This window comes from Corvus brachyrhynchos, unplaced genomic scaffold (genome assembly GCF_000691975.1).
Source record: "Corvus brachyrhynchos isolate BGI_N302 unplaced genomic scaffold, ASM69197v1 scaffold31, whole genome shotgun sequence".
NCBI classification, from domain to species: Eukaryota; Metazoa; Chordata; class Aves; order Passeriformes; family Corvidae; genus Corvus; species Corvus brachyrhynchos.
Genome location: NW_008236196.1, coordinates 838,684 through 856,331, shown reverse-complemented (window position 1 = coordinate 856,331; position 17,648 = coordinate 838,684). Strand labels below are relative to the sequence as shown.

At 40.6% G+C, this 17,648-nt stretch overlaps 3 protein-coding genes and 1 long non-coding RNA gene across 4 annotated transcripts in view; 2 read left to right on the top strand and 2 right to left on the bottom strand.

The window, feature by feature from the left end:
- The window catches only part of NDUFAF7 (NADH:ubiquinone oxidoreductase complex assembly factor 7), a 7,555-nt gene extending 7,338 nt beyond the window's left edge, over positions 1–217 (bottom strand). The window contains exon 1 of the mRNA XM_017739881.1: positions 6–217. Within this exon, the coding sequence (XP_017595370.1) occupies positions 6–217 (212 nt within the window). The remainder of the gene's footprint in view (positions 1–5) is intronic.
- Positions 218–538: 321 nt separating this feature from the next.
- CEBPZ (CCAAT/enhancer binding protein zeta) lies at positions 539–16,163 on the top strand. Its single transcript, XM_017740033.1, has 15 exons — positions 539–2,187; positions 3,260–3,491; positions 3,808–3,982; positions 5,169–5,257; positions 5,713–5,766; positions 6,450–6,552; positions 7,423–7,491; positions 9,177–9,243; positions 10,500–10,600; positions 11,961–12,018; positions 12,960–13,168; positions 14,168–14,251; positions 14,716–14,777; positions 14,868–14,949; positions 15,703–16,163. The coding sequence occupies exons 1-15, from the start codon at positions 554–556 to the stop codon at positions 15,840–15,842; spliced, it is 3,159 nt and encodes a 1,052-aa protein (XP_017595522.1). The 5' UTR covers positions 539–553; the 3' UTR covers positions 15,843–16,163.
- LOC108448104 lies at positions 15,563–16,356 on the bottom strand. Its single transcript, XR_001863892.1, has 3 exons — positions 16,265–16,356; positions 15,920–16,003; positions 15,563–15,803 (listed from the first exon to the last, which is right to left on the bottom strand). It is a non-coding gene; the product is annotated as an uncharacterized LOC108448104 (long non-coding RNA).
- A 732-nt stretch (positions 16,357–17,088) lies between these two features.
- SULT6B1 (sulfotransferase family 6B member 1) overlaps positions 17,089–17,648 on the top strand; it is an 8,796-nt gene continuing 8,236 nt past the window's right edge. Inside the window, 1 exon segment of the mRNA XM_008640139.1 lies at positions 17,089–17,191. Coding sequence (XP_008638361.1) covers positions 17,089–17,191 — 103 coding nt within the window.

Below are 17,648 nucleotides of genomic sequence, written 5' to 3'. Positions count from 1 at the left end.
CTCGCTCCTCCTCCTCCTCGTCCTCCTGCTCCTCCTCTCCGCCCCGTGCCCGCCGCCTGCGTGAGGCCGGGCCACCGGCCGGACGCGCGTCACGCGTGTGCGCGGGAATCCTTCCGGCGGGCGGCGATGGCGGCGACGCTCTGGGATTTCGGCGTGAGGGACCGCAGGAAGGCGGGCGGCGACAGCGGCGAGGAGGAGGGCTTATCTTAATTCTCATCCTGTTCAGCAGCTTGTCCTTAGTTTAAAAAGAATATTCCAAAAGACTCATTTATGTGTCTGTACAGACTGTCAAAACAAACAATTTTCCCCCTCTCCCCCGGCCGGGAGCCCCCATCCCGGGACGGGCCCTTGGGGGGCGCGAGGTGTGCGGGGTCCCACTCAGGTGTTGGCAATAAGTCCTTTGCTTAGGGAGTGGTGAGGCTCTGGGACAGATTGCCCAGAGAACTTGTGGATGCCCCATCCCTGGGGGTGTCCAAGGCCAGGCTGCATGGGACTCTGAGCAGTCTGGTATAGGGGAAGGTGCCCCTGCCCATGGCAGGGGGGTTGGAACTAGATGGTCTTTAAGGTCCCTCCCAACCCAAACCATTCTGGGATTCAATGGGGAACCCTTGGGAGTGTTGGCAGATCTTGCACCAGATCTGCCCGTGACAGCTGTGCCCTGCCTCCGCAGCAAGATTACCTCATGCTGTGTGCCGTGGACGAGGAGGGCGAGCTGGTGGACGGCGGCAAGAAGGACACAATCGATGACCTGAAGGAAGGAGAGCTGGAGGCGTTCGTCAGCTCCCTGGGGCTCAGCAAGTATGCGAAGAGTTGCCTGGTGGTGGAGGGGGATGAGGATGATGGCGGCGGCAAGGAGAAAGAGAAGCCTCCAAAGAAAGAGAAAAGCAAGAAGGAAACTAATCCTCCTTCGCTAGAGGGGAAGAAAGAGAAAAAAGGAAAGGAAAAGGCAAGCGGTGTGAAAGACAGCAAAAAGAAGCAGGCTGGAGGTGATCAGGGCCAACAGCCTTCAACAAAGAAAGAAAGGCTGGAAGAAGATTTTGAATTTCATGCTAGGCAAGCAATACTGATCAAACCGGGGGGCAAATGGTATGATCTAGAATACACCAATGAATTTTCTCCAGAGCCACAGAATCAGGCACTTTTGTCCAAGTATAAGGCCCTGGCCCAAAAGCTGTATGAACGTGAGACAGACCTGTTTAAGAATAAGACAGACTATCAGAAGGGGGCCTCCTCGGCGTGGATTAAAACTGTTGTGTCCTCGGGTACCTTGGCTGACAGGATGGCAGCGATGACCCTTCTCATCCAGGACAGTGCTGTCCACAGTCTCCAGTTTGTTGAGAGCTTGATAAATCTCATAAAGAAAAAGGGCAGCAGGCAGCAGAGCCTTATGGCTTTAGATACTTTCAAGGAGCTTCTCATTACAGATATCTTACCAGACAATCGAAAATTATGGTCTTTCTCGCAGCGACCGCTTAACAACATCGTGCAGATGTCGAGTGGCAACAAGGATTCAAGAGACAGGCGGTTGATACTTTGGTACTTTGAGCATCACCTGAAGCTGCAGATAGCAGAGTTTGTGCAGGCATTGGAAACAATGAGCCATGATTGTCTGACAGCCACGAAATTCCGAGCGCTGGCAGTTTCCCACGAGCTTCTCTGTAACAAGCCGGAGCAGGAGAAAGCTCTGCTGATTCTGCTGGTGAATAAACTGGGTGACCCTCAGAACAAGATCGCCACCAAAGCCTCGTATCTTTTAGAGACGTTACTTCACAAGCATCCAAATATGAAGGGAGTAGTGTGCAGTGAGGTGGAGAGGCTTTTGTACCGCTCAAACATCAATGTGAAAACTCAATATTATGCCATCTGCTTCCTAAATCAGATAGTCCTCAGTCATGAAGAAAGTGCATTGGCTAACAAGCTGATAACTTTGTACTTCTGCTTTTTCCGAAACTGTATTAAGAAAAAAGATGTTGAATCCAAAATGCTCAGTGCTCTTCTTTGCGGGGTAAACAGAGCTTACCCTTATGCTGAGACTGGTGATGAGAAAGTGAAAGAGCAAATGAACACCTTGTTCAAAGTTCTTCATCTTGTGAACTTCAGTACCAGTGTCCAGGCCCTGATGTTGCTGTTTCAAGTGATGGACTCTCAGCAGACTGTATCGGATAGGTACTATGCAGCGCTGTACAAGTAAGTGTCAGGTTTGCATGTTTATGTACGTTTCATTTTAAGAGGTAGTCACCATTAATTTAACATCATAGAAACACTTATTTTGCTTTTAAGATCTGGCTAGTTTTGTGTCTCATTGGCTAAAATTTCTGATGTTTTGTATGAGCTGGAAGAAAATGCATGTGATTTCTTTGATTTAACATGAGGATAAAATAAATGATAGTGATAGGTTCTGAGAATGCAGCATGCATTTTGCCACTTTTCTGGTGGCTTGCATTAATTCCAGATGTTATTTGAAACTAATTGATAACTGTTTCTTCTGAAATCACTTTTACAGGTACTAGCCTGCAAAGTAATTAGGCCTGTAAATTAGGCCTGTAAATAGCCTAAGATCTTGTTTCCTTTTTTTTCTTATTTTGAGGAGGGGGAATATTGTGTTAACAAATTCTTTAGATGATTTAATTTGTGTAGCTGGAAAGCCTTGTGTTATAAAAATACTACTTTTTGTTTTGTCCCCAGCTGATTGTTTAGACTCTTTATAGGATCCTTACAGGCTTCTGTTTAGTTAAATAAGGGGAAGTTACTGATTTTTTAAAAAGGGAATTCAGGTTCCCTGAGAATGTGCAATGTGTTTAAGGTCTTACCATGCCTGGCAGCCTGGAAAAAATTGGAGCAGAAAATGAACTTGCCAGTACAAATGTCTGATCTGATTGTGAAGTGTGCTGATGTCTAACCATTTTCTTCCTATTTTTTTTAAACATACGAACAAATCAGATTAGTTTCTCAACATTGAACATCTCGAATTTTGAAACTGTTTTCAGTTGAACTCAGTTTCTTTATATTTTCTTACAATATTTTGTTTACTGAGGCAGCTTTTTTTTTTTTTTAATCTTCAGTGTCTCATATATTCCAGAAATATTACACAGCTCTTGACAGTTCAGGGTTGATCTTAATGGTTTTGAGTAGAGGGGAGCAAACTGTCTCTAGTCTTCTAGATGGCAATCTGAAAAATGTAGATAATGGTTGTTAATAGCACTTGTTCTCCTGTGTGCATTATGACAATCAGCAATATTTTCTCCTGTGTGTCCTGCAGGAAGCTTCTAGATCCTGCTTTAGCAACATGCTCAAAGCCATCCATGTTTCTAAATCTTGTCTATAAGTCTCTGAAGGCAGATGTAGTGCTACGGCGCGTGAAGGCCTTTGTGAAGAGGCTACTTCAAGTCACCTGTGGACAAATGCCACCCTTCATTTGTGGAACCCTGTACCTTCTGTCTGAGCTCCTGAAAGTAAAACCAGAGTTAAGGGTCCAGTTACAGGATCACGTGGTATAAGATGGTTTCTTTATCTCATTGCTTTTTCAATAAGAGCTGTTTTCATAAGCACTTTTCCCTAACTTGTTTATTAGTAACCATTTGCTAAGATGTTTCTTGAGGTGGGGAGGGACCATTACATTTGTGTGTTCTAAGCAGTAAAGTTCAATTTTAAGTGCCGTATCAAGGACAAAAATCTCTATTTCTTAAACATCAGCCATCATTTGTTTAGATTTTTATAAGTAGCTCAAGAACTTTATGTGCATTTTTCTAAAAAATCAGAGTAAATCTGGAAAGTAAAAGCTGTTCGCTAACGTTTTTTGTTTTTTAGGAGTCAGATGATGAAGAGTGCTTTAAGGATCAAGAAGAGGCTGAAGAGGATGAGGAAAAATTTGTGGATGCCGACAAAGAAGTAGAAGATGAAAAGAGAAGTACAATGGAAAGTTCTGCTAAAACAAACAATTCAAATTCAACAGCCTCGTGGGTGCATCATCTGAATATGGGAGGTAAATCGGCAAGAAAATATATAATTTGACAGCTAAGGGTCCATAACAGTGACATGTTGATCAAGAGTTTTGTAAGATTAAGTGATTAAATCATTATTTTAGTTTTTAGATGAAGTTTGGTTGAAAGCAACCAGTCAGCTCAATTTATCTGTTACCTCAGCAGTGATGAAAAAACTCTATGACTAGTGTGTTTCACTTCATGCAGTTTGTAATAAACACATTATTCGTGCCTTAGCGGTTAACAGGCTTGGAATTCTTTGCCTCCACGTTCAAACATCTTCCGAGCAGTGTAGCCAAGGTTAGGATGTGTAGCTGCTCTGTCGCTTGTGAAGCTTGCTAGAACAGTTTGTCCATCTTTGAACTTGTGCCCAGGTTCACTCCTCCCTGAAGGTCCTTGGGAACAGGCCAGGGGTTTCCAGGGCCTTCCTTGGAAGCAGGTAGGAACTCAGCCTGTGCGCCTGATCATGCACTGTGAAGGGCAGCTGAATACAGCCTTTTCCTGCTGCCAGATGAACCCCTGGTATTGGATCCCGCTCTTTGGGTCTCCTGTCGGATTATTTACTTAAGAGAGATGGGGCTATGCAATTACACAGGATTTATTGTTTAAAATAAGAAATAAGACAACAGTCTCGAGGCGTGAGATTTGCAATAAATCATAATAATGGCGTATAGTCACAAAATTCAGGGTTCCATGGCCATTTGTAACTTTCTCATCCAGTAGGCACTTAAAATGAAACTTTGTTTTGGCTTTACGACCTCCACCTGTGGTACTTCTCACTGCAGTGCAGCTGTGTCTTGACCAATAACTTGTCAGGTCACGTACACGCAGATACTTCTATTATAACATCTAAATTCTTAACTTAAACTATAAAATCACATTATTATACTTAAAACCCTTCACCATAACACCCAACACATACTTTTACTTGTAACTATAGAAAAATAGGTTTGTGATTCTCTTGCTTAAGGTCTATAAACCTCTGTCAATTATGCGAGACCTAGTTTCTTCCAGGGTTGTAAATCAAACCCACCACTAACTGCAGAAGTTTTTACTCCTCTGTTTCCCACACCTGGCTTGTCCAGCTGGGAGTGATGGGCAGCATTACTGTCATGGGGAAATGAGAATAATACTCTTGTAAAGTTGCCTGAGAAAATTTAAGTTGTTTTGCTCCCGTCCACCCCTCAGGCAGGAAGAGTGGAACTTCCTATGATCCTATGCACCGAAGTCCTTTATACTGTGGTGCTGAAAGTACAAGCCTTTGGGAACTGAAGAAGGTAGGATATTCTCGCACTGCTGTTGCTGTGTTTATTAGTGTGGCCCTTGTACGAAGAGAGAAAAAGAACTTGGTTATTCTTGAAGTAGCTACTTGAGTAACAAGAGAAAGGTTAAAGCTGACACGTTGTTCAGCTTTAAGCTTGTATATGTTCCATACAATACTGATGTTCTTGAGTAGGGAATAGGAATTTTTTAAGTGAAGATTTGGACAATAATAATATTTTTTGACTATTGGATTTTAGCTTTGATGATTGAAGCTTTCTAGCGTTGACTTAAAATTGTAAGTGAAAATGTGTTTAATGCAGAAAAAAGATTAGAACTTGAAGTTCTTCAGTTGTTGAAGTGCAGAGCACATCAGCCTTGCACTACTATGCGTATGTCTGTTATTTGGTGAGTCATGGAGTGATCTTAAAACATACTTTTTAATTAGAAATAAATTACTCATCTTTTTCAGCTTTCTGAACATTTTCATCCATCTGTGGCCTTGTTTGCAAAAACAATACTAGAAGTAAGTGCTTTTGCTTGTTTGTTGCTTTGAAGTTTGATACTTTGTGTTAGGTGTCTTTTGCCATTTGAAAAAAATACATTATTAAGTCTCCTTGCACTTTGTGGGTAACTAGCAGCTCTGCAGAACTCTATCATATACTCAAATGCCAAGCTTTGCATGGAATTGCAGCATTATATGTAAAGGAGACTGCTCTCAAAAATTTTAACTTTGTAGAAGTGTAGGTATTATGGGATTCTTAAAGCTTTATTAAGAGGTTTTTTGTATCTTTTTATTTATTTATTTAAAACATGGGGAGCCCTACTACAGGGGCAAATTCTTTTAAAAATACTGTTGTAGTACCATGCCAAAAGTGCTCAAACCTATACAAATATGTATTTAAAATATTTATTTTTCATTTGAATATAGGGTATTGAAATGATGCTGAGTATTAATTGCTGTTAGCACAGTACATTGCAAGGCAGTTTATCACTGAAACAAAGTGGAGGAGGTGTGTTTTAGTTACGAAAATATTGAAATTGCAAAAGGGAAAACCTGGTCAGGGTTATGTGGTTTAGTATCCCCAAGTCCTTATCTTTATAAAGTATGTTTTAATATTGTTCTTGAGCTGATTGAGTCCTCTGTGTTTAGATGGTGTCTTCCTAAAATGAAGACCTTAATGGTTTTTGGCTTTTTCCATCTTTCAGGGAAATCACATTCAGTACTCTGGTGACCCTTTGCAGGATTTCACGTTAATGAGATTCTTGGATCGCTTTGTGTACAGAAATCCCAAACTCAGTAAAGGCAAAGGTAGGCACTTCCCTGTACCATGTGATCTTGGTTATGGGTGCTGTCCAAATTCTCATTCTCTCCGACTGGCCTTGTCAAGTATCTGGGGTGCATGTGGTGGAACAGAGGAGTGGCATCAGTCTTCAAGGCTGCAAGAGAGATGTCTGCAACCCAGAACCAGCCAACAGTCACATCCCCTCACACCTGCAGTGCAGAACTGCTGACTTTGCAGGAATAAGCAAGGGATAGGGAGATGTAAAGACTGCAGAATGGCTGAGGCTGGAAGGGACCTCTGAAGTCATGGGCTCAAGCAGAGACACCTGGAGCAGACTGTCCAGATGACTTTGGAGTGTCTCCAAGAGTGGAGACTCCACTGCCTCTCTGTGCAACCTGTGCCAGCACACAGTTGCCCTCACAGTGCAGAAGTGTTTCCTGATGTTCAGATGGAGTCTCCTTCATCAACTTAGTGACCCATCCCTTGATTCTCTCCAGTATGCACGTGTCTGACTGGGGAGCCCAGACCTGGGCACAGGGCTCCAACTGTGGTTGAACAAGTGCCAGGAATTCCATCAGCCTTCTTTGCTGCAGGGGCACAGTGCTGGCTCATGGTGAACTGGGTGTCCACCTGGACTACCAGGGTGTTTTTAGCCAAGCTGCTTTCCAGCTGGGCAGCCCCCATTGTGTACTGGTACCTGGGGTTGCTCCTCCGTTAGTGCAGGACTGTGCACTTGCCCTTATTGAACTGCAGGAGGTTTCTGTCAGCCCTTTTCTCCAGCCTCTTAAGGTCATTATGGATGGCAGCACAACCCACTGGTCTGTCAGCCACTCCTAACAGTTCTATATCAATAGTCATAAAATAAATATTCCTCTCTGATTTATATTCTGATACAGAAAACACCAGCAGTGTGGTAATGCAGCCAAAGAAGAAGCAGTTTATGAAGGATATGCAGAACCTTGCAGGTAAGTCAGCCCCTTAATTCAGTTAAGATTATGATGACTAAAAAATCCTTGGTTGATTGATGTAGATGTGTCATCTGCACTATCTGTGCTGTTTGTCTTAGCGATAAAAGAAAGTGCCATCCATCAGGAGTGCAGTGGTGGTGCCTGATCTTCAGGATCAGACCTCATCTTCTTGTAAGGATGTATGGAATCTCCACAGATGGAACTTTGGATCCACTGAATCATTTTAAGAAAAAATGACATAGAGAAAGTCAGTTACTCTATAGCCATTTTTATTCTGTTTATTATGATTGAAAAATGGCTTACATACCAGAAAAATGGATCTATATAATTATTTAAATCACATTAAGCTCTTTCACTGAATGGTATTACTCCATACAATGCTACAGCTGCAGCTGTTGTTAGGAAGAGTGTAAGGTATCTTTAGCACTGTTATTTTGCTAATAGTCTTCCTGCCTCCAGGAATAAGCTGCCTTTTGTCCAGTCCCACTATTTCCAACAGTCAAGAGCAGGGTTTGGTGTAAGAACCAGCAGTTAAAAAACCAGGGCAAACTATCAGTAAAACATGCTGCTTGAGGACAGAAGAGGTACCATCTTCTGCAGTAGAGTCTCTGTAGCATTCCCAGGGATGTGCTTTCCTGCCAGCTTTGGGTCTGTTGTGTTGCAGAGAGGTTTTAGTTATGCAGATTAGTAAGTACTGATGTACTTTTATGGCTGGTTTTATGGCTGGTAAAGCTTAAAATAGGAGTTTTAGCCTATAGAGTTTGTCACATTCTTTAGTTTATTCTGAGTTGAAGGAGCAGACTGAGGATTTAGGAGAGAATTTGGGGAATTTAAGTGTTTTACAAATGAAACATGATACAAAAATATGGATATATTAATACGGCTACAAAAGTCTGCAGCTGTTGCATGTAGCTGATCTCTGATGACATGTAGGGAGCTGAGATTGCAAATCCTCTGGTACCTTCTGCTATTCATTTGAAGAGTCCTCTGAGTAGGCTGATCTGGTTTCAGAAACTTGGACCCATTGTCACTTAGAAGTGATTATAATTTGTACCTACTGAGGTAATCTGTAGCCTTTCTTCTTTTGATTTACTTGTGAGGAGGAGGGAAGGGGAATGTGAGAGGGTAAAAAGCTCCTCCACGGGGAACCTGGTCATTACCCTAGTTGATCTGCTGTTGCAGTGTCATGTTTTGCCTCAGTTCCTCAGAAATGGAGGCAGGTTGAGGCTTGATCCCTTCCTCAGTGTGCTCAGCTGGTGCATGGTCCTGCTCTGCAGCTCCTGACAAGCATTTCTACTGCCAGGGAATGCTGGGCAGAAGTGATTTCAGTGTTTTAGTGCGTGACAGCAGGTTCATCTTACTCCCTACTTCTTTTCCCGTTATTGTTTTAAATGTATTCCTTTTTCTGCTGCGGTGATTGCAACCCCCTGCCTTGCTGATACATAACTGAGAACCTGGTTAGAGCTGTGCCATTTGAGTGTTTCCATAGGGTCTTCTCCATACTTCACACTGGAGTACACTATATACACTGTTAGTTTGAAGAGGTTTTCAGAAAAGCTCCCCATTATTGAATGGATGACACCCTGTGTTTGCTTCTGTCTGTGTGTGCTGCTTAACCTCTGAAAAGAATAACCATTATTTCAACTTGAGGTAAAATCAGTTCTTTTTTTTTGTTTTTGCAGTCAACAGTAAGGAATTCCGGGCCAAAGATGAAAGCAAAATCCCAGTGGATGAAGTGTTCTTTCACAGGTAGTGGAATACTTGTGAACATTCATTTTAGGTGTTGGTATTTTAGTGCAATGCCATTAAAACCCACTGCATTTTGTAAGTAATCTCTGGTATTTCAAGTATTTGCGAATTTTGATTAATTTGAGTGACTTAAGATGATAGTGCTTTTCTTGGACATAATTTTAACGTTTGTCAAAAGCACTTAGGAAAGAATATCACCAATGAACAAAGGCAATCGGGGCTTGTAGTCCAAAATTAAGTAAGTTGACATTATAATAAAGAAGCCTTAAGTAATGGGTAATGGTGAATATCTTGTGGGTTGTAATTCTTATGCATTAGAGGTATATATAATGAAAGCTGGAATATAGCTGGTTTATGTTATTAGCATCAAAGCTTATTAGAATGGAACAAAGCAAAAAAAGTCAGAGGAGCTATTTTACAGAGTATTTAATTTTTTGTTACTCATAGTTCTTTCTGTTTCTTTGAATTTCCTTTCAGATTATGATGTAAAAATGCAGTTGTAGTACTAAAATTGAAGTGATATGCATTTAGCAAAGATTTGTTTTTATTAGATCAAAATACTGGTTACCTGTGTCTTCTTAGGAAATTAGTATTTGAATTAACTTCATTTATTTTAAATTAATTGCTACTATAATATTGAGGAATATAATACTAATAAATAAATAAAATAGTAGTGTTAGTTTTGAGATTAAAGAAAAGCATCTTAAAAACATACCCCTGTCTGAAAAGTTAGCAGTATTGTTACATTGAAGATGGCTGAAACTGAGATTACACATTTAAAGTCTTCTGTAAAAAGTACTCTTTTTTATATGGTCAAAATTGCTTTCTTTGTTTGGTGATTCTTTAACATGAAATGAAGGTGAAAATGGCTGACAGAAGATAAAACTAAGGCCCAAAAGAAGAGTGCTATGGGACAAAATTTAATAAAACTTGATGGGTGAATATCTTTTATATTTTTTTCCCAATTGTATTCAAGTTGAACTTGATCCTTTCTTCCTTCTCAGTCTAAGGCAGATTTTTACATCTTTCTTGTGCCCTTTTATAAATTCATTGTGTTAAAAATAACTTCTGGCATGTTTGGCCAATGGAATGTTATTGTTTTAAATATTACAGTAGTGTCTGATTCTTTGAAAAACAAAGGAAATACAAATCTCTTGATTTTAGGTATGTTTGAAACCATCACTTACAGTTTTCAACTGGCAACATACATGGGAAACAATTTGCAGGTTGTGTCTGAGAGCAATATATTATTTCAGATTTTATTCAAAGTTCGATAAGAAGAGAGAGAAACAAAAGCGTCTGGATGATGAAGAAAGCGTGGAAGATGTGGATGATGATGAATTTGAAAGAGCATTGGGTAAGGCTGTGTTCTTCCTTGCAGTAACTATCCCAGTATTCCTTGCTTTTTCAACTTATTAATGTATCCTTTTTATAGTTCATATTGTGTAAAATAACCAGATAGAGGAATATGGGAGTGGGAGACAACTGGCTTTCCAGTTGCCCTTTATGCTCCTGCAGAGAGCAGTTCCTGCTACCCACCGTGTGAGCCAGCTGGGTGGCCACTTCTCAAGGGAGTTCTTGCTCCCACCACTGCAGTAGTCAGCTCATTTGAATGGCTGGAATTGTATGATTTTGAACTTACACCCATGAATGGCAGTTCATGCCCTTTTGTTCTTTTCCTAATGTAGTCTGAGTAACCTTTCCTAACAGCATGTAACATTTGCCTCTGTTTTTTCTTCACTGCTTGGCCTTTTTCAATCTTGCTTACAGTTTCTCTCGTCGTTTCTAACATCTTTCATGAGGTTATGAGTTCAGTAAGGTCGTTGGCAAACTTCTGCAGTAATCTTAGCTCTTCTGTAGTATGTACTTTGCTTTGGAATGAGTGTATTATTTGTTCCAGAATTTAAATTTGTTAGTGTACCAGGAAATGTCTATTCTTTTATTATTTCAAAATCTACTTATACGTATTTTTTAAACAACCCAGTTAGCTCTATAACTATTTTCTACAGTATTTCAAGATAATTCTGAATTCTTGTATCAGGGTCCTTACTTAGTGACTCAATTAATATGGTCTTAGTTATGACAAGAATCTGTTACTAATTGTGTTTGTCTTTTATTGTTAGTATCTCTAATGAGAATTTGCTTCATAAATTCAGAAGCTTAAAATAATGACCCTGTATCTAAAGATTAGATATTTTGCAATGCTAGAATCATAGAGTGGCTTGGGTTGGAAGAGACCTTAAAGATCATCTTGTTCCACCCCCACTACATGGGCAGGGACACCTTCCACTAGACCAGGTTGCTGAAAGCCCCATCCAACTTGGCACTGAACACTTCCAGGGATGGGGCATCCACAGCTTCTCCGGGCAACCTGTTCTAGTGCCTTACTACCCTCACAGTAAAGAATTTTTTCCTAATACATAATCTAAACTCTCTTTCAGTTTGAAGCCATTCCCCCTTGTCCTCTCACTTCATGCCCTTGGAAAAAAGTCTCTCTCAGCTCTCTTGTAGCATCCTGTAGGTACTGCAAGGCTGCAATAAGGTCACCCTGAAGCCTTCTCCTCTCCAGGCTGAACAACTTCAATGCTAGGAGAGGTGCTCAATCCCTCTGGTCATCTTTGTGGCCCTCTTCTGGACTTGCTCCAACAGGTCCATGTACTTACTGGATGCAATGACTTCATATGTCTTGTAGTAACAACATTTGTCTTTCTCCCTAGATACATTTGAAGCTGCTGATAATGCCATTGTTGGCCAGGATGACCTTGATTTTGCTGGGTAAGACTTCAGATTGGTTCTTATTCCTCTTGTCTTAATATCTTACATAGAGTTTTACTCTCTGAAACTAGATAGACCTTTTTCAGAAAGGCTCAGAATATCACCTTGCAAAAAAGGCAGTATCAGTTTTACACTGAGTAATGCTGGTTTTCTGCGTGTCCCATAACGGATCGTGATGACCTTGTGATGCTTATAGTCCTTACATGAGACCTGTAGGGACCCAGTAAGCAGTGTAAAGTCTTGTTTTTCATTGTCTCAGGTTTCTATTCGAGAATTACCAAGTACAAAAGGAAGCACTGCTGCCATAAGGACTGGTTGTAACTGGACCTAACACAGTTAATAAGCTTTGTGAGATCCAGAGTCAGAGAGCTCAGTTCTCCTGAAGTCAGAAGTTTCAATAATCATAGAATCATTTAGGTGGGAAAGGACCTTTAAGATCATCGAGTCCAATTGTAAATAATGAAGTAGCCTCTATTTTACTCAAAGTATCTATAATGCAGTGTTTGAATTTGCACAGAGACTTTTTCCCTTGAGGTGACGGGAGAGTTAAAGACTAAACTCCTAGTGAAACCTGAAGCATTTTTGTGATCTTGACTGGTGTTTAACAGAGCAGTTTGTGTGTTTTACAGAAAAGACTTTCTGAAAAGGAACAAAGACACAGAGGAGATAAAATACTGAAGCTGACATTTTGGCTAATTTCAAAATAGGATTCTGTCCAGAAGTTCTTAAAATAGTTGACTTTTATAATACAGCTCCCTATACTAATGTTGAAGACGTGGCTCAGTGTATAATACATATATTTTAGGTTATAGCCTACATTTGCAGTAGTTTGCAATGACGCTGAACTTTCCTAACATAGTGTTTGCCAGTAGATAGATGTCATCTAGATGCAAACAGTGCTTTTCCAGATGAAGTGCTAAGCTTGTTACATCTTCTTTTAGTAATATAAAAAAAAATGCCAAAGGCGGCAAGAAAGGCCAGAGTGGTGAGGGATCTGGTGCTGACTGGGAGGATTCTGATGATGAAGATGACTTCAGTGATCTGGATGATGAGGAAGTCTCCTTGGGAAGTATGGAGGATGACTTTGAAGAGGATATGGATGAAGAGGGAGGTGTATTTATGGATGTGTCTGAAGATGATAACGACCTAGGTAAAGTGCCATTTATTACTAAAAAACACAGAGAAAAGGCTTTAAAAATAGGTCATCTAATATGTAACTACATATGCAAATTCCAATTTAGCTATCTAGGTGGGAAGCTTGGCTTTTAAACAAAGAAATGACAAGTCCTTCTCTGTACAATGAAGTCTTAAGGGAAGCATTTCCTGGCACAGTCTCCTAGGTGAGAGTGGGAATTAGGCATCTGGGTGTAAGAACTTCCAAATGAGAAATGTTTCTTTCATTCTGAAAACACTGGCATAGCAAAAGTAGCTTTATACACAAATAACTGGGTGCAGTAGGCATTAATACTTAAAGAGCTCAAAGAGAAAACTAAAAAAAATGGTAATTGGTAATTTTTTTGTTTCTTTAATGTTGATTTCTTTTAGATGAAGTAACTTTTACTTCAATTGCTGTCTCACAAGTAACAGCTTACTCTTGTAATACAGATATGCACTCAAGTTTTTATTACTACTGTAGTAGTAACTGATTTTTGCACCTGCATGGTGCTACTTGTTCAACTGAAAAGCACAGTTTACACAGAATACAAAGCATGTGGCTGGAAAAACACAGATTAATGGACTACTTAAATGAGTAACTAAAGGTCACAGGAAGATGACCGAGGGTAAAAGAGGTAAACTGTTCATACAGTTGTTAACACAATCTTTCATGAGATTATTAATTCACCAAACTTACCACACAGACATTCAAGGTTTACCTAATGCCTGCTTCTAGCTTTTGTATTTTATGTGTCCTAGTATCATTCCCTTCTGGTGCTGTGGAAAAAAGCATAAAGAACAGCACACCACAGACCAATTTTTAATTGTCTAGCTTGAAGAAATACTAGATTTGCTTGTGTGCACTGCCTTTTAAAGACCTGGACCAATATGGCAAATATGCCTAAAAAGGAATTTTAGTCTCTGCTGCACTTTAAATACATGTACATGGTGTGAGAGTTGGAGACTGATGTATTTGGGTTTTTTTTTCTATCAGACCCAAACAATGACAAGCAACTGAAATCTGTCAGTAAAAAGGGCAAGAAAAAGAAAGATACGACTTTTGCGGGATCACTGGAAGGTAAGAAAACACTGACATGAAAGCGTAATACAAATAAAAGAGTCCAAAGAACTTTGGAATCAGAGATTTACTACAGTAGATTATCACATTTTGGATCTAGGTTCAGATTTAAATAAACCATAAATGAAAAGGAGGTTGTCCCCCAACCAGCATAATTCAGAGTAACAATCTGCTGTTGAAGAGCTGAGAGTTGAAGGAGGAATTTTGAAGTAGGGTGGAGTTGTACTGGTGGTTTGTGCATCTGTTACTCACACCTGATGCACAGAGTTGTCCTATTTAATACTTGCTTGGAGACTTTTTTCCTTTTCTTTTAGGGAAGGTGGGTAAAAAAGGTTCCCAACGTAGCTAATTCAGATGACCTCATGAAGAAAAGTTTTAAAAATTTAAAACATGGTAAAACTTTGTTTTAGTGTCTTTGGGGACTTGAAGTTCTGTCTCATAAGAATACTACTCTTTGTTTGAAGGATCCAGCCGAGGAAAGAAGAGGAAACTCCAAGATGCTGGTATACTGGCATCTGCAGAAGAGGTGAGTTTGATCAGTGCTTAACAAAAAGTGAGCAAGCATTTTACCTGTTGCTTTGTAACAGAATACCAACATTTCTCTCTTTATTTAAAGTTTGGCTATCTGCTGGATGAAAACGCCGGGTCTAAGTTTGACAATATTGGAATGAACGCCATGGCCAACAGAGACAATGCAAGTAAGTACATGCTGCAGGTAGCTGACAGTCGTAGTGCTGTAATTTACTTCTTTCCCTTCAGGTTCTGTACCCGAAAAGATGAACCACCTTTAACTGGAATACAGGGTCAGAAACCACACAGCAGGGACAGTAGCTCAACGTCAGTAAGATGTGACAGTTTTCTCCAGTGACGTGAGATGCCCAGCGCTAAATATGAACTGGGAGTAGTGGAGTGAGTAAGGCTTCAGAAAAGAGGGAGAGGCTGTCCTTGGCCCTTTCACACTGTAAGCAGGGACAGGCAGGATGCTCTTTGCCAAGCCTTCGTGTGAATTCCGGCAAGGCAAGGCATAAGGCATGGCTGTCTTTCCCTTCCTACTGGACTGTCTCCTTGCAGTATCAGTGAAGCAGAAAATAGTTTCCCCAGAATAATTCTCATGAATCGTGTATATGCTGGTTGACTAAAGCTTGTAAAGCTTTTACAAGTCTTGCTGGTGTCACTTGAAAAATGTTAGGAGCACTCAAACACTGCTTCTAACACAAGCGTGTCTGGCATTAATAAAATACACAGCAATGCCTAGAACTCTGAGATGGTAGGGTTTGTTTTGTGAAATGAAAAAACCCACAGCTTTCTCAAAAAAAAAAAAAGGCAGTTTGCACTTTATTAACATTTATAAATACAGCAGTCAACTTTTAACTTTAACATGATTCATCTGTATGCCACATCATGGTCAGAGGTATCCATCGGCTCCTTATTTCTCACCTTGCCTCCTACAGATGTCAAACAGATCCAGTGGGAAATAGAGCGTGACAAGTGGCTTCACAACAGGGATGTGAAAAGCATCATCAAAAAGAAGAAACAGTTCAGGCACAGAGGGCTGAAAAACAAGTACAAAGGCAAGAAAGTGAGAAGATGAACTGGACTTTTTGATGTGGAGATTTTAAAAACAAATATTCTTAAATAGTTTTTTATTTAATCACACATCTTTCTTACTTCAGTTCTTGCTGCTTAACCATGTCATTTGGTCATTCTCCCTTATGCCATGAATTCCAGACCACTCATTGGATTTGTAATAAACTGAAAAATAGGAAAATCCATGTCAGCTCTAAGTTAGACATATCTAAAGAGCAGCCACTTTGTGGCTAGTTTTATTTAGTGTATAGCCCTCCAGTTCTGAGGTCTCTATCCAACAGTCTGACATTCTATCCATGCCTTAACAATAAAAACTTCAACAGTGTCTCCTGGGGAAAGTTTTAAGCAATAATAAGATCGGTTTTATACATTAAGATGCAACAGAAGCTTCAGCCATCCTTCTGAAGCCAACGACTACAAACCCACCTTCCAGAACTGATGGAAACCTCTTCTGCATTGTGTATCTGAAATCTGACAAGAAAGATAAAGTTACTTTCCCAGCATATATTAAGATGAATAATTAAATACACTATTTTTCTAACTACATCTGTTTTATCGAAATTTGTTTGAGCTCTTTATTTACAGCCACCATTAAATAATGTGAGAGGAATTTATTTTTTTAAAATAATTCCAGAGACTGTACTCAGGTTACTCATCCGTGCAGCCCCATCATCACAGCGTTTTCTGAGCTTCCTCACAATTGTGATAACCAAGTCCAAGCTACAGATTCACATGAAGCTGCATGCCTCTCACAGACTGACATGCAAATAAAACCAGGGAAAACTGCTTTGTTTCCTTGTGCAGATTTAGATGTTCACTGAATTGTTCTGTGGGCTACTCTAACAACCCAATAGAAAATCACAACAGGTTTATGCTATTTTAATTATTTCAGCAGCTCATAAAAGGATCTTACCCACTCCAGTACTAGCACAAAGAAAGCAGTAAAAGCCTCACTCTGAGCTCACTGAGCTGCTAGATTAGCTCACTGCACCTTACAGAACTGCAGTTGAAAAAAATATGCAAATGCATGTAAGAACTAGGACCTAGAACTGAAAGAGAGGAGAAAAAAACCCCAAAGATGAATGCCCAGCACCAAGTTACAACAATAGGCTGAAAATATCTGTTCTCCATATTTTTTTGTTATATGTATTTTCTGATAAAAATGCAAAGACAGCTGAAATTTAACAGTCTGGCATCACCTGGATCTTGGAAAACAAATGCAAATCGATGTAGCTCAGCTTGAACTTGGCATGAAGACCACACCACTGCCAAAATGGGTGGACTCTTGCCCTCCCAGCAAAAGCAGCAGCTGCCTTTTGGCTCGCCCTGACCCTGCAGAGCCCTGCACGCAAAGTAAGGCTGCTGCCCTGCAGAGCAAACTTCCTTGTAGTAACCAAACCGGTGGTTTGCTTATTATTTCTGTGTTACCTGGGCACGGAGTTGTAAGTCTAAGACACCTGAGGGACCGAAGCTAAATAATCCGGAAGGCGACGCTGGCCGCCTCCAGCAGCCGGGTCTGTCCTCGGCCTGAGCAATGTCGAATCAGAGGCTGCGAGACCCAGACACAGCCGGGACCTCCCTTCAAGGGCTCAACACCAGACGCCTGAAACAGGACTGATCAATTCCTGCCTCATTTGCGGACAGCCTCTCTTTTAAATCCTTACCTGGCCCGCTGCTGTTACTACAAAAACATGCAAGAGTCGGCTTTGCTCCTGGTGTGGTCGCGTGCTGCCTCCCGAAGGATTGCTCGCGGGCTTGGGTTTGTAAAACTATAGTAGCAGCTCGTTCTTCAGAGGTATATCCTCGGGGG

Coding starts and splice junctions, on each gene's coding strand:
- CEBPZ (XM_017740033.1), top strand. CDS start 554: ATGGTCTTTAAGGTCCCTCCCAACCCAAACCATTCTGGGATTCAATGG. Junction 6,553..7,422: donor CAAACTCAGTAAAGGCAAAG/GTAGGCACTTCC, acceptor ATTCTGATACAG/AAAACACCAGCAGTGTGGTA. Junction 7,492..9,176: donor GGATATGCAGAACCTTGCAG/GTAAGTCAGCCC, acceptor TTGTTTTTGCAG/TCAACAGTAAGGAATTCCGG.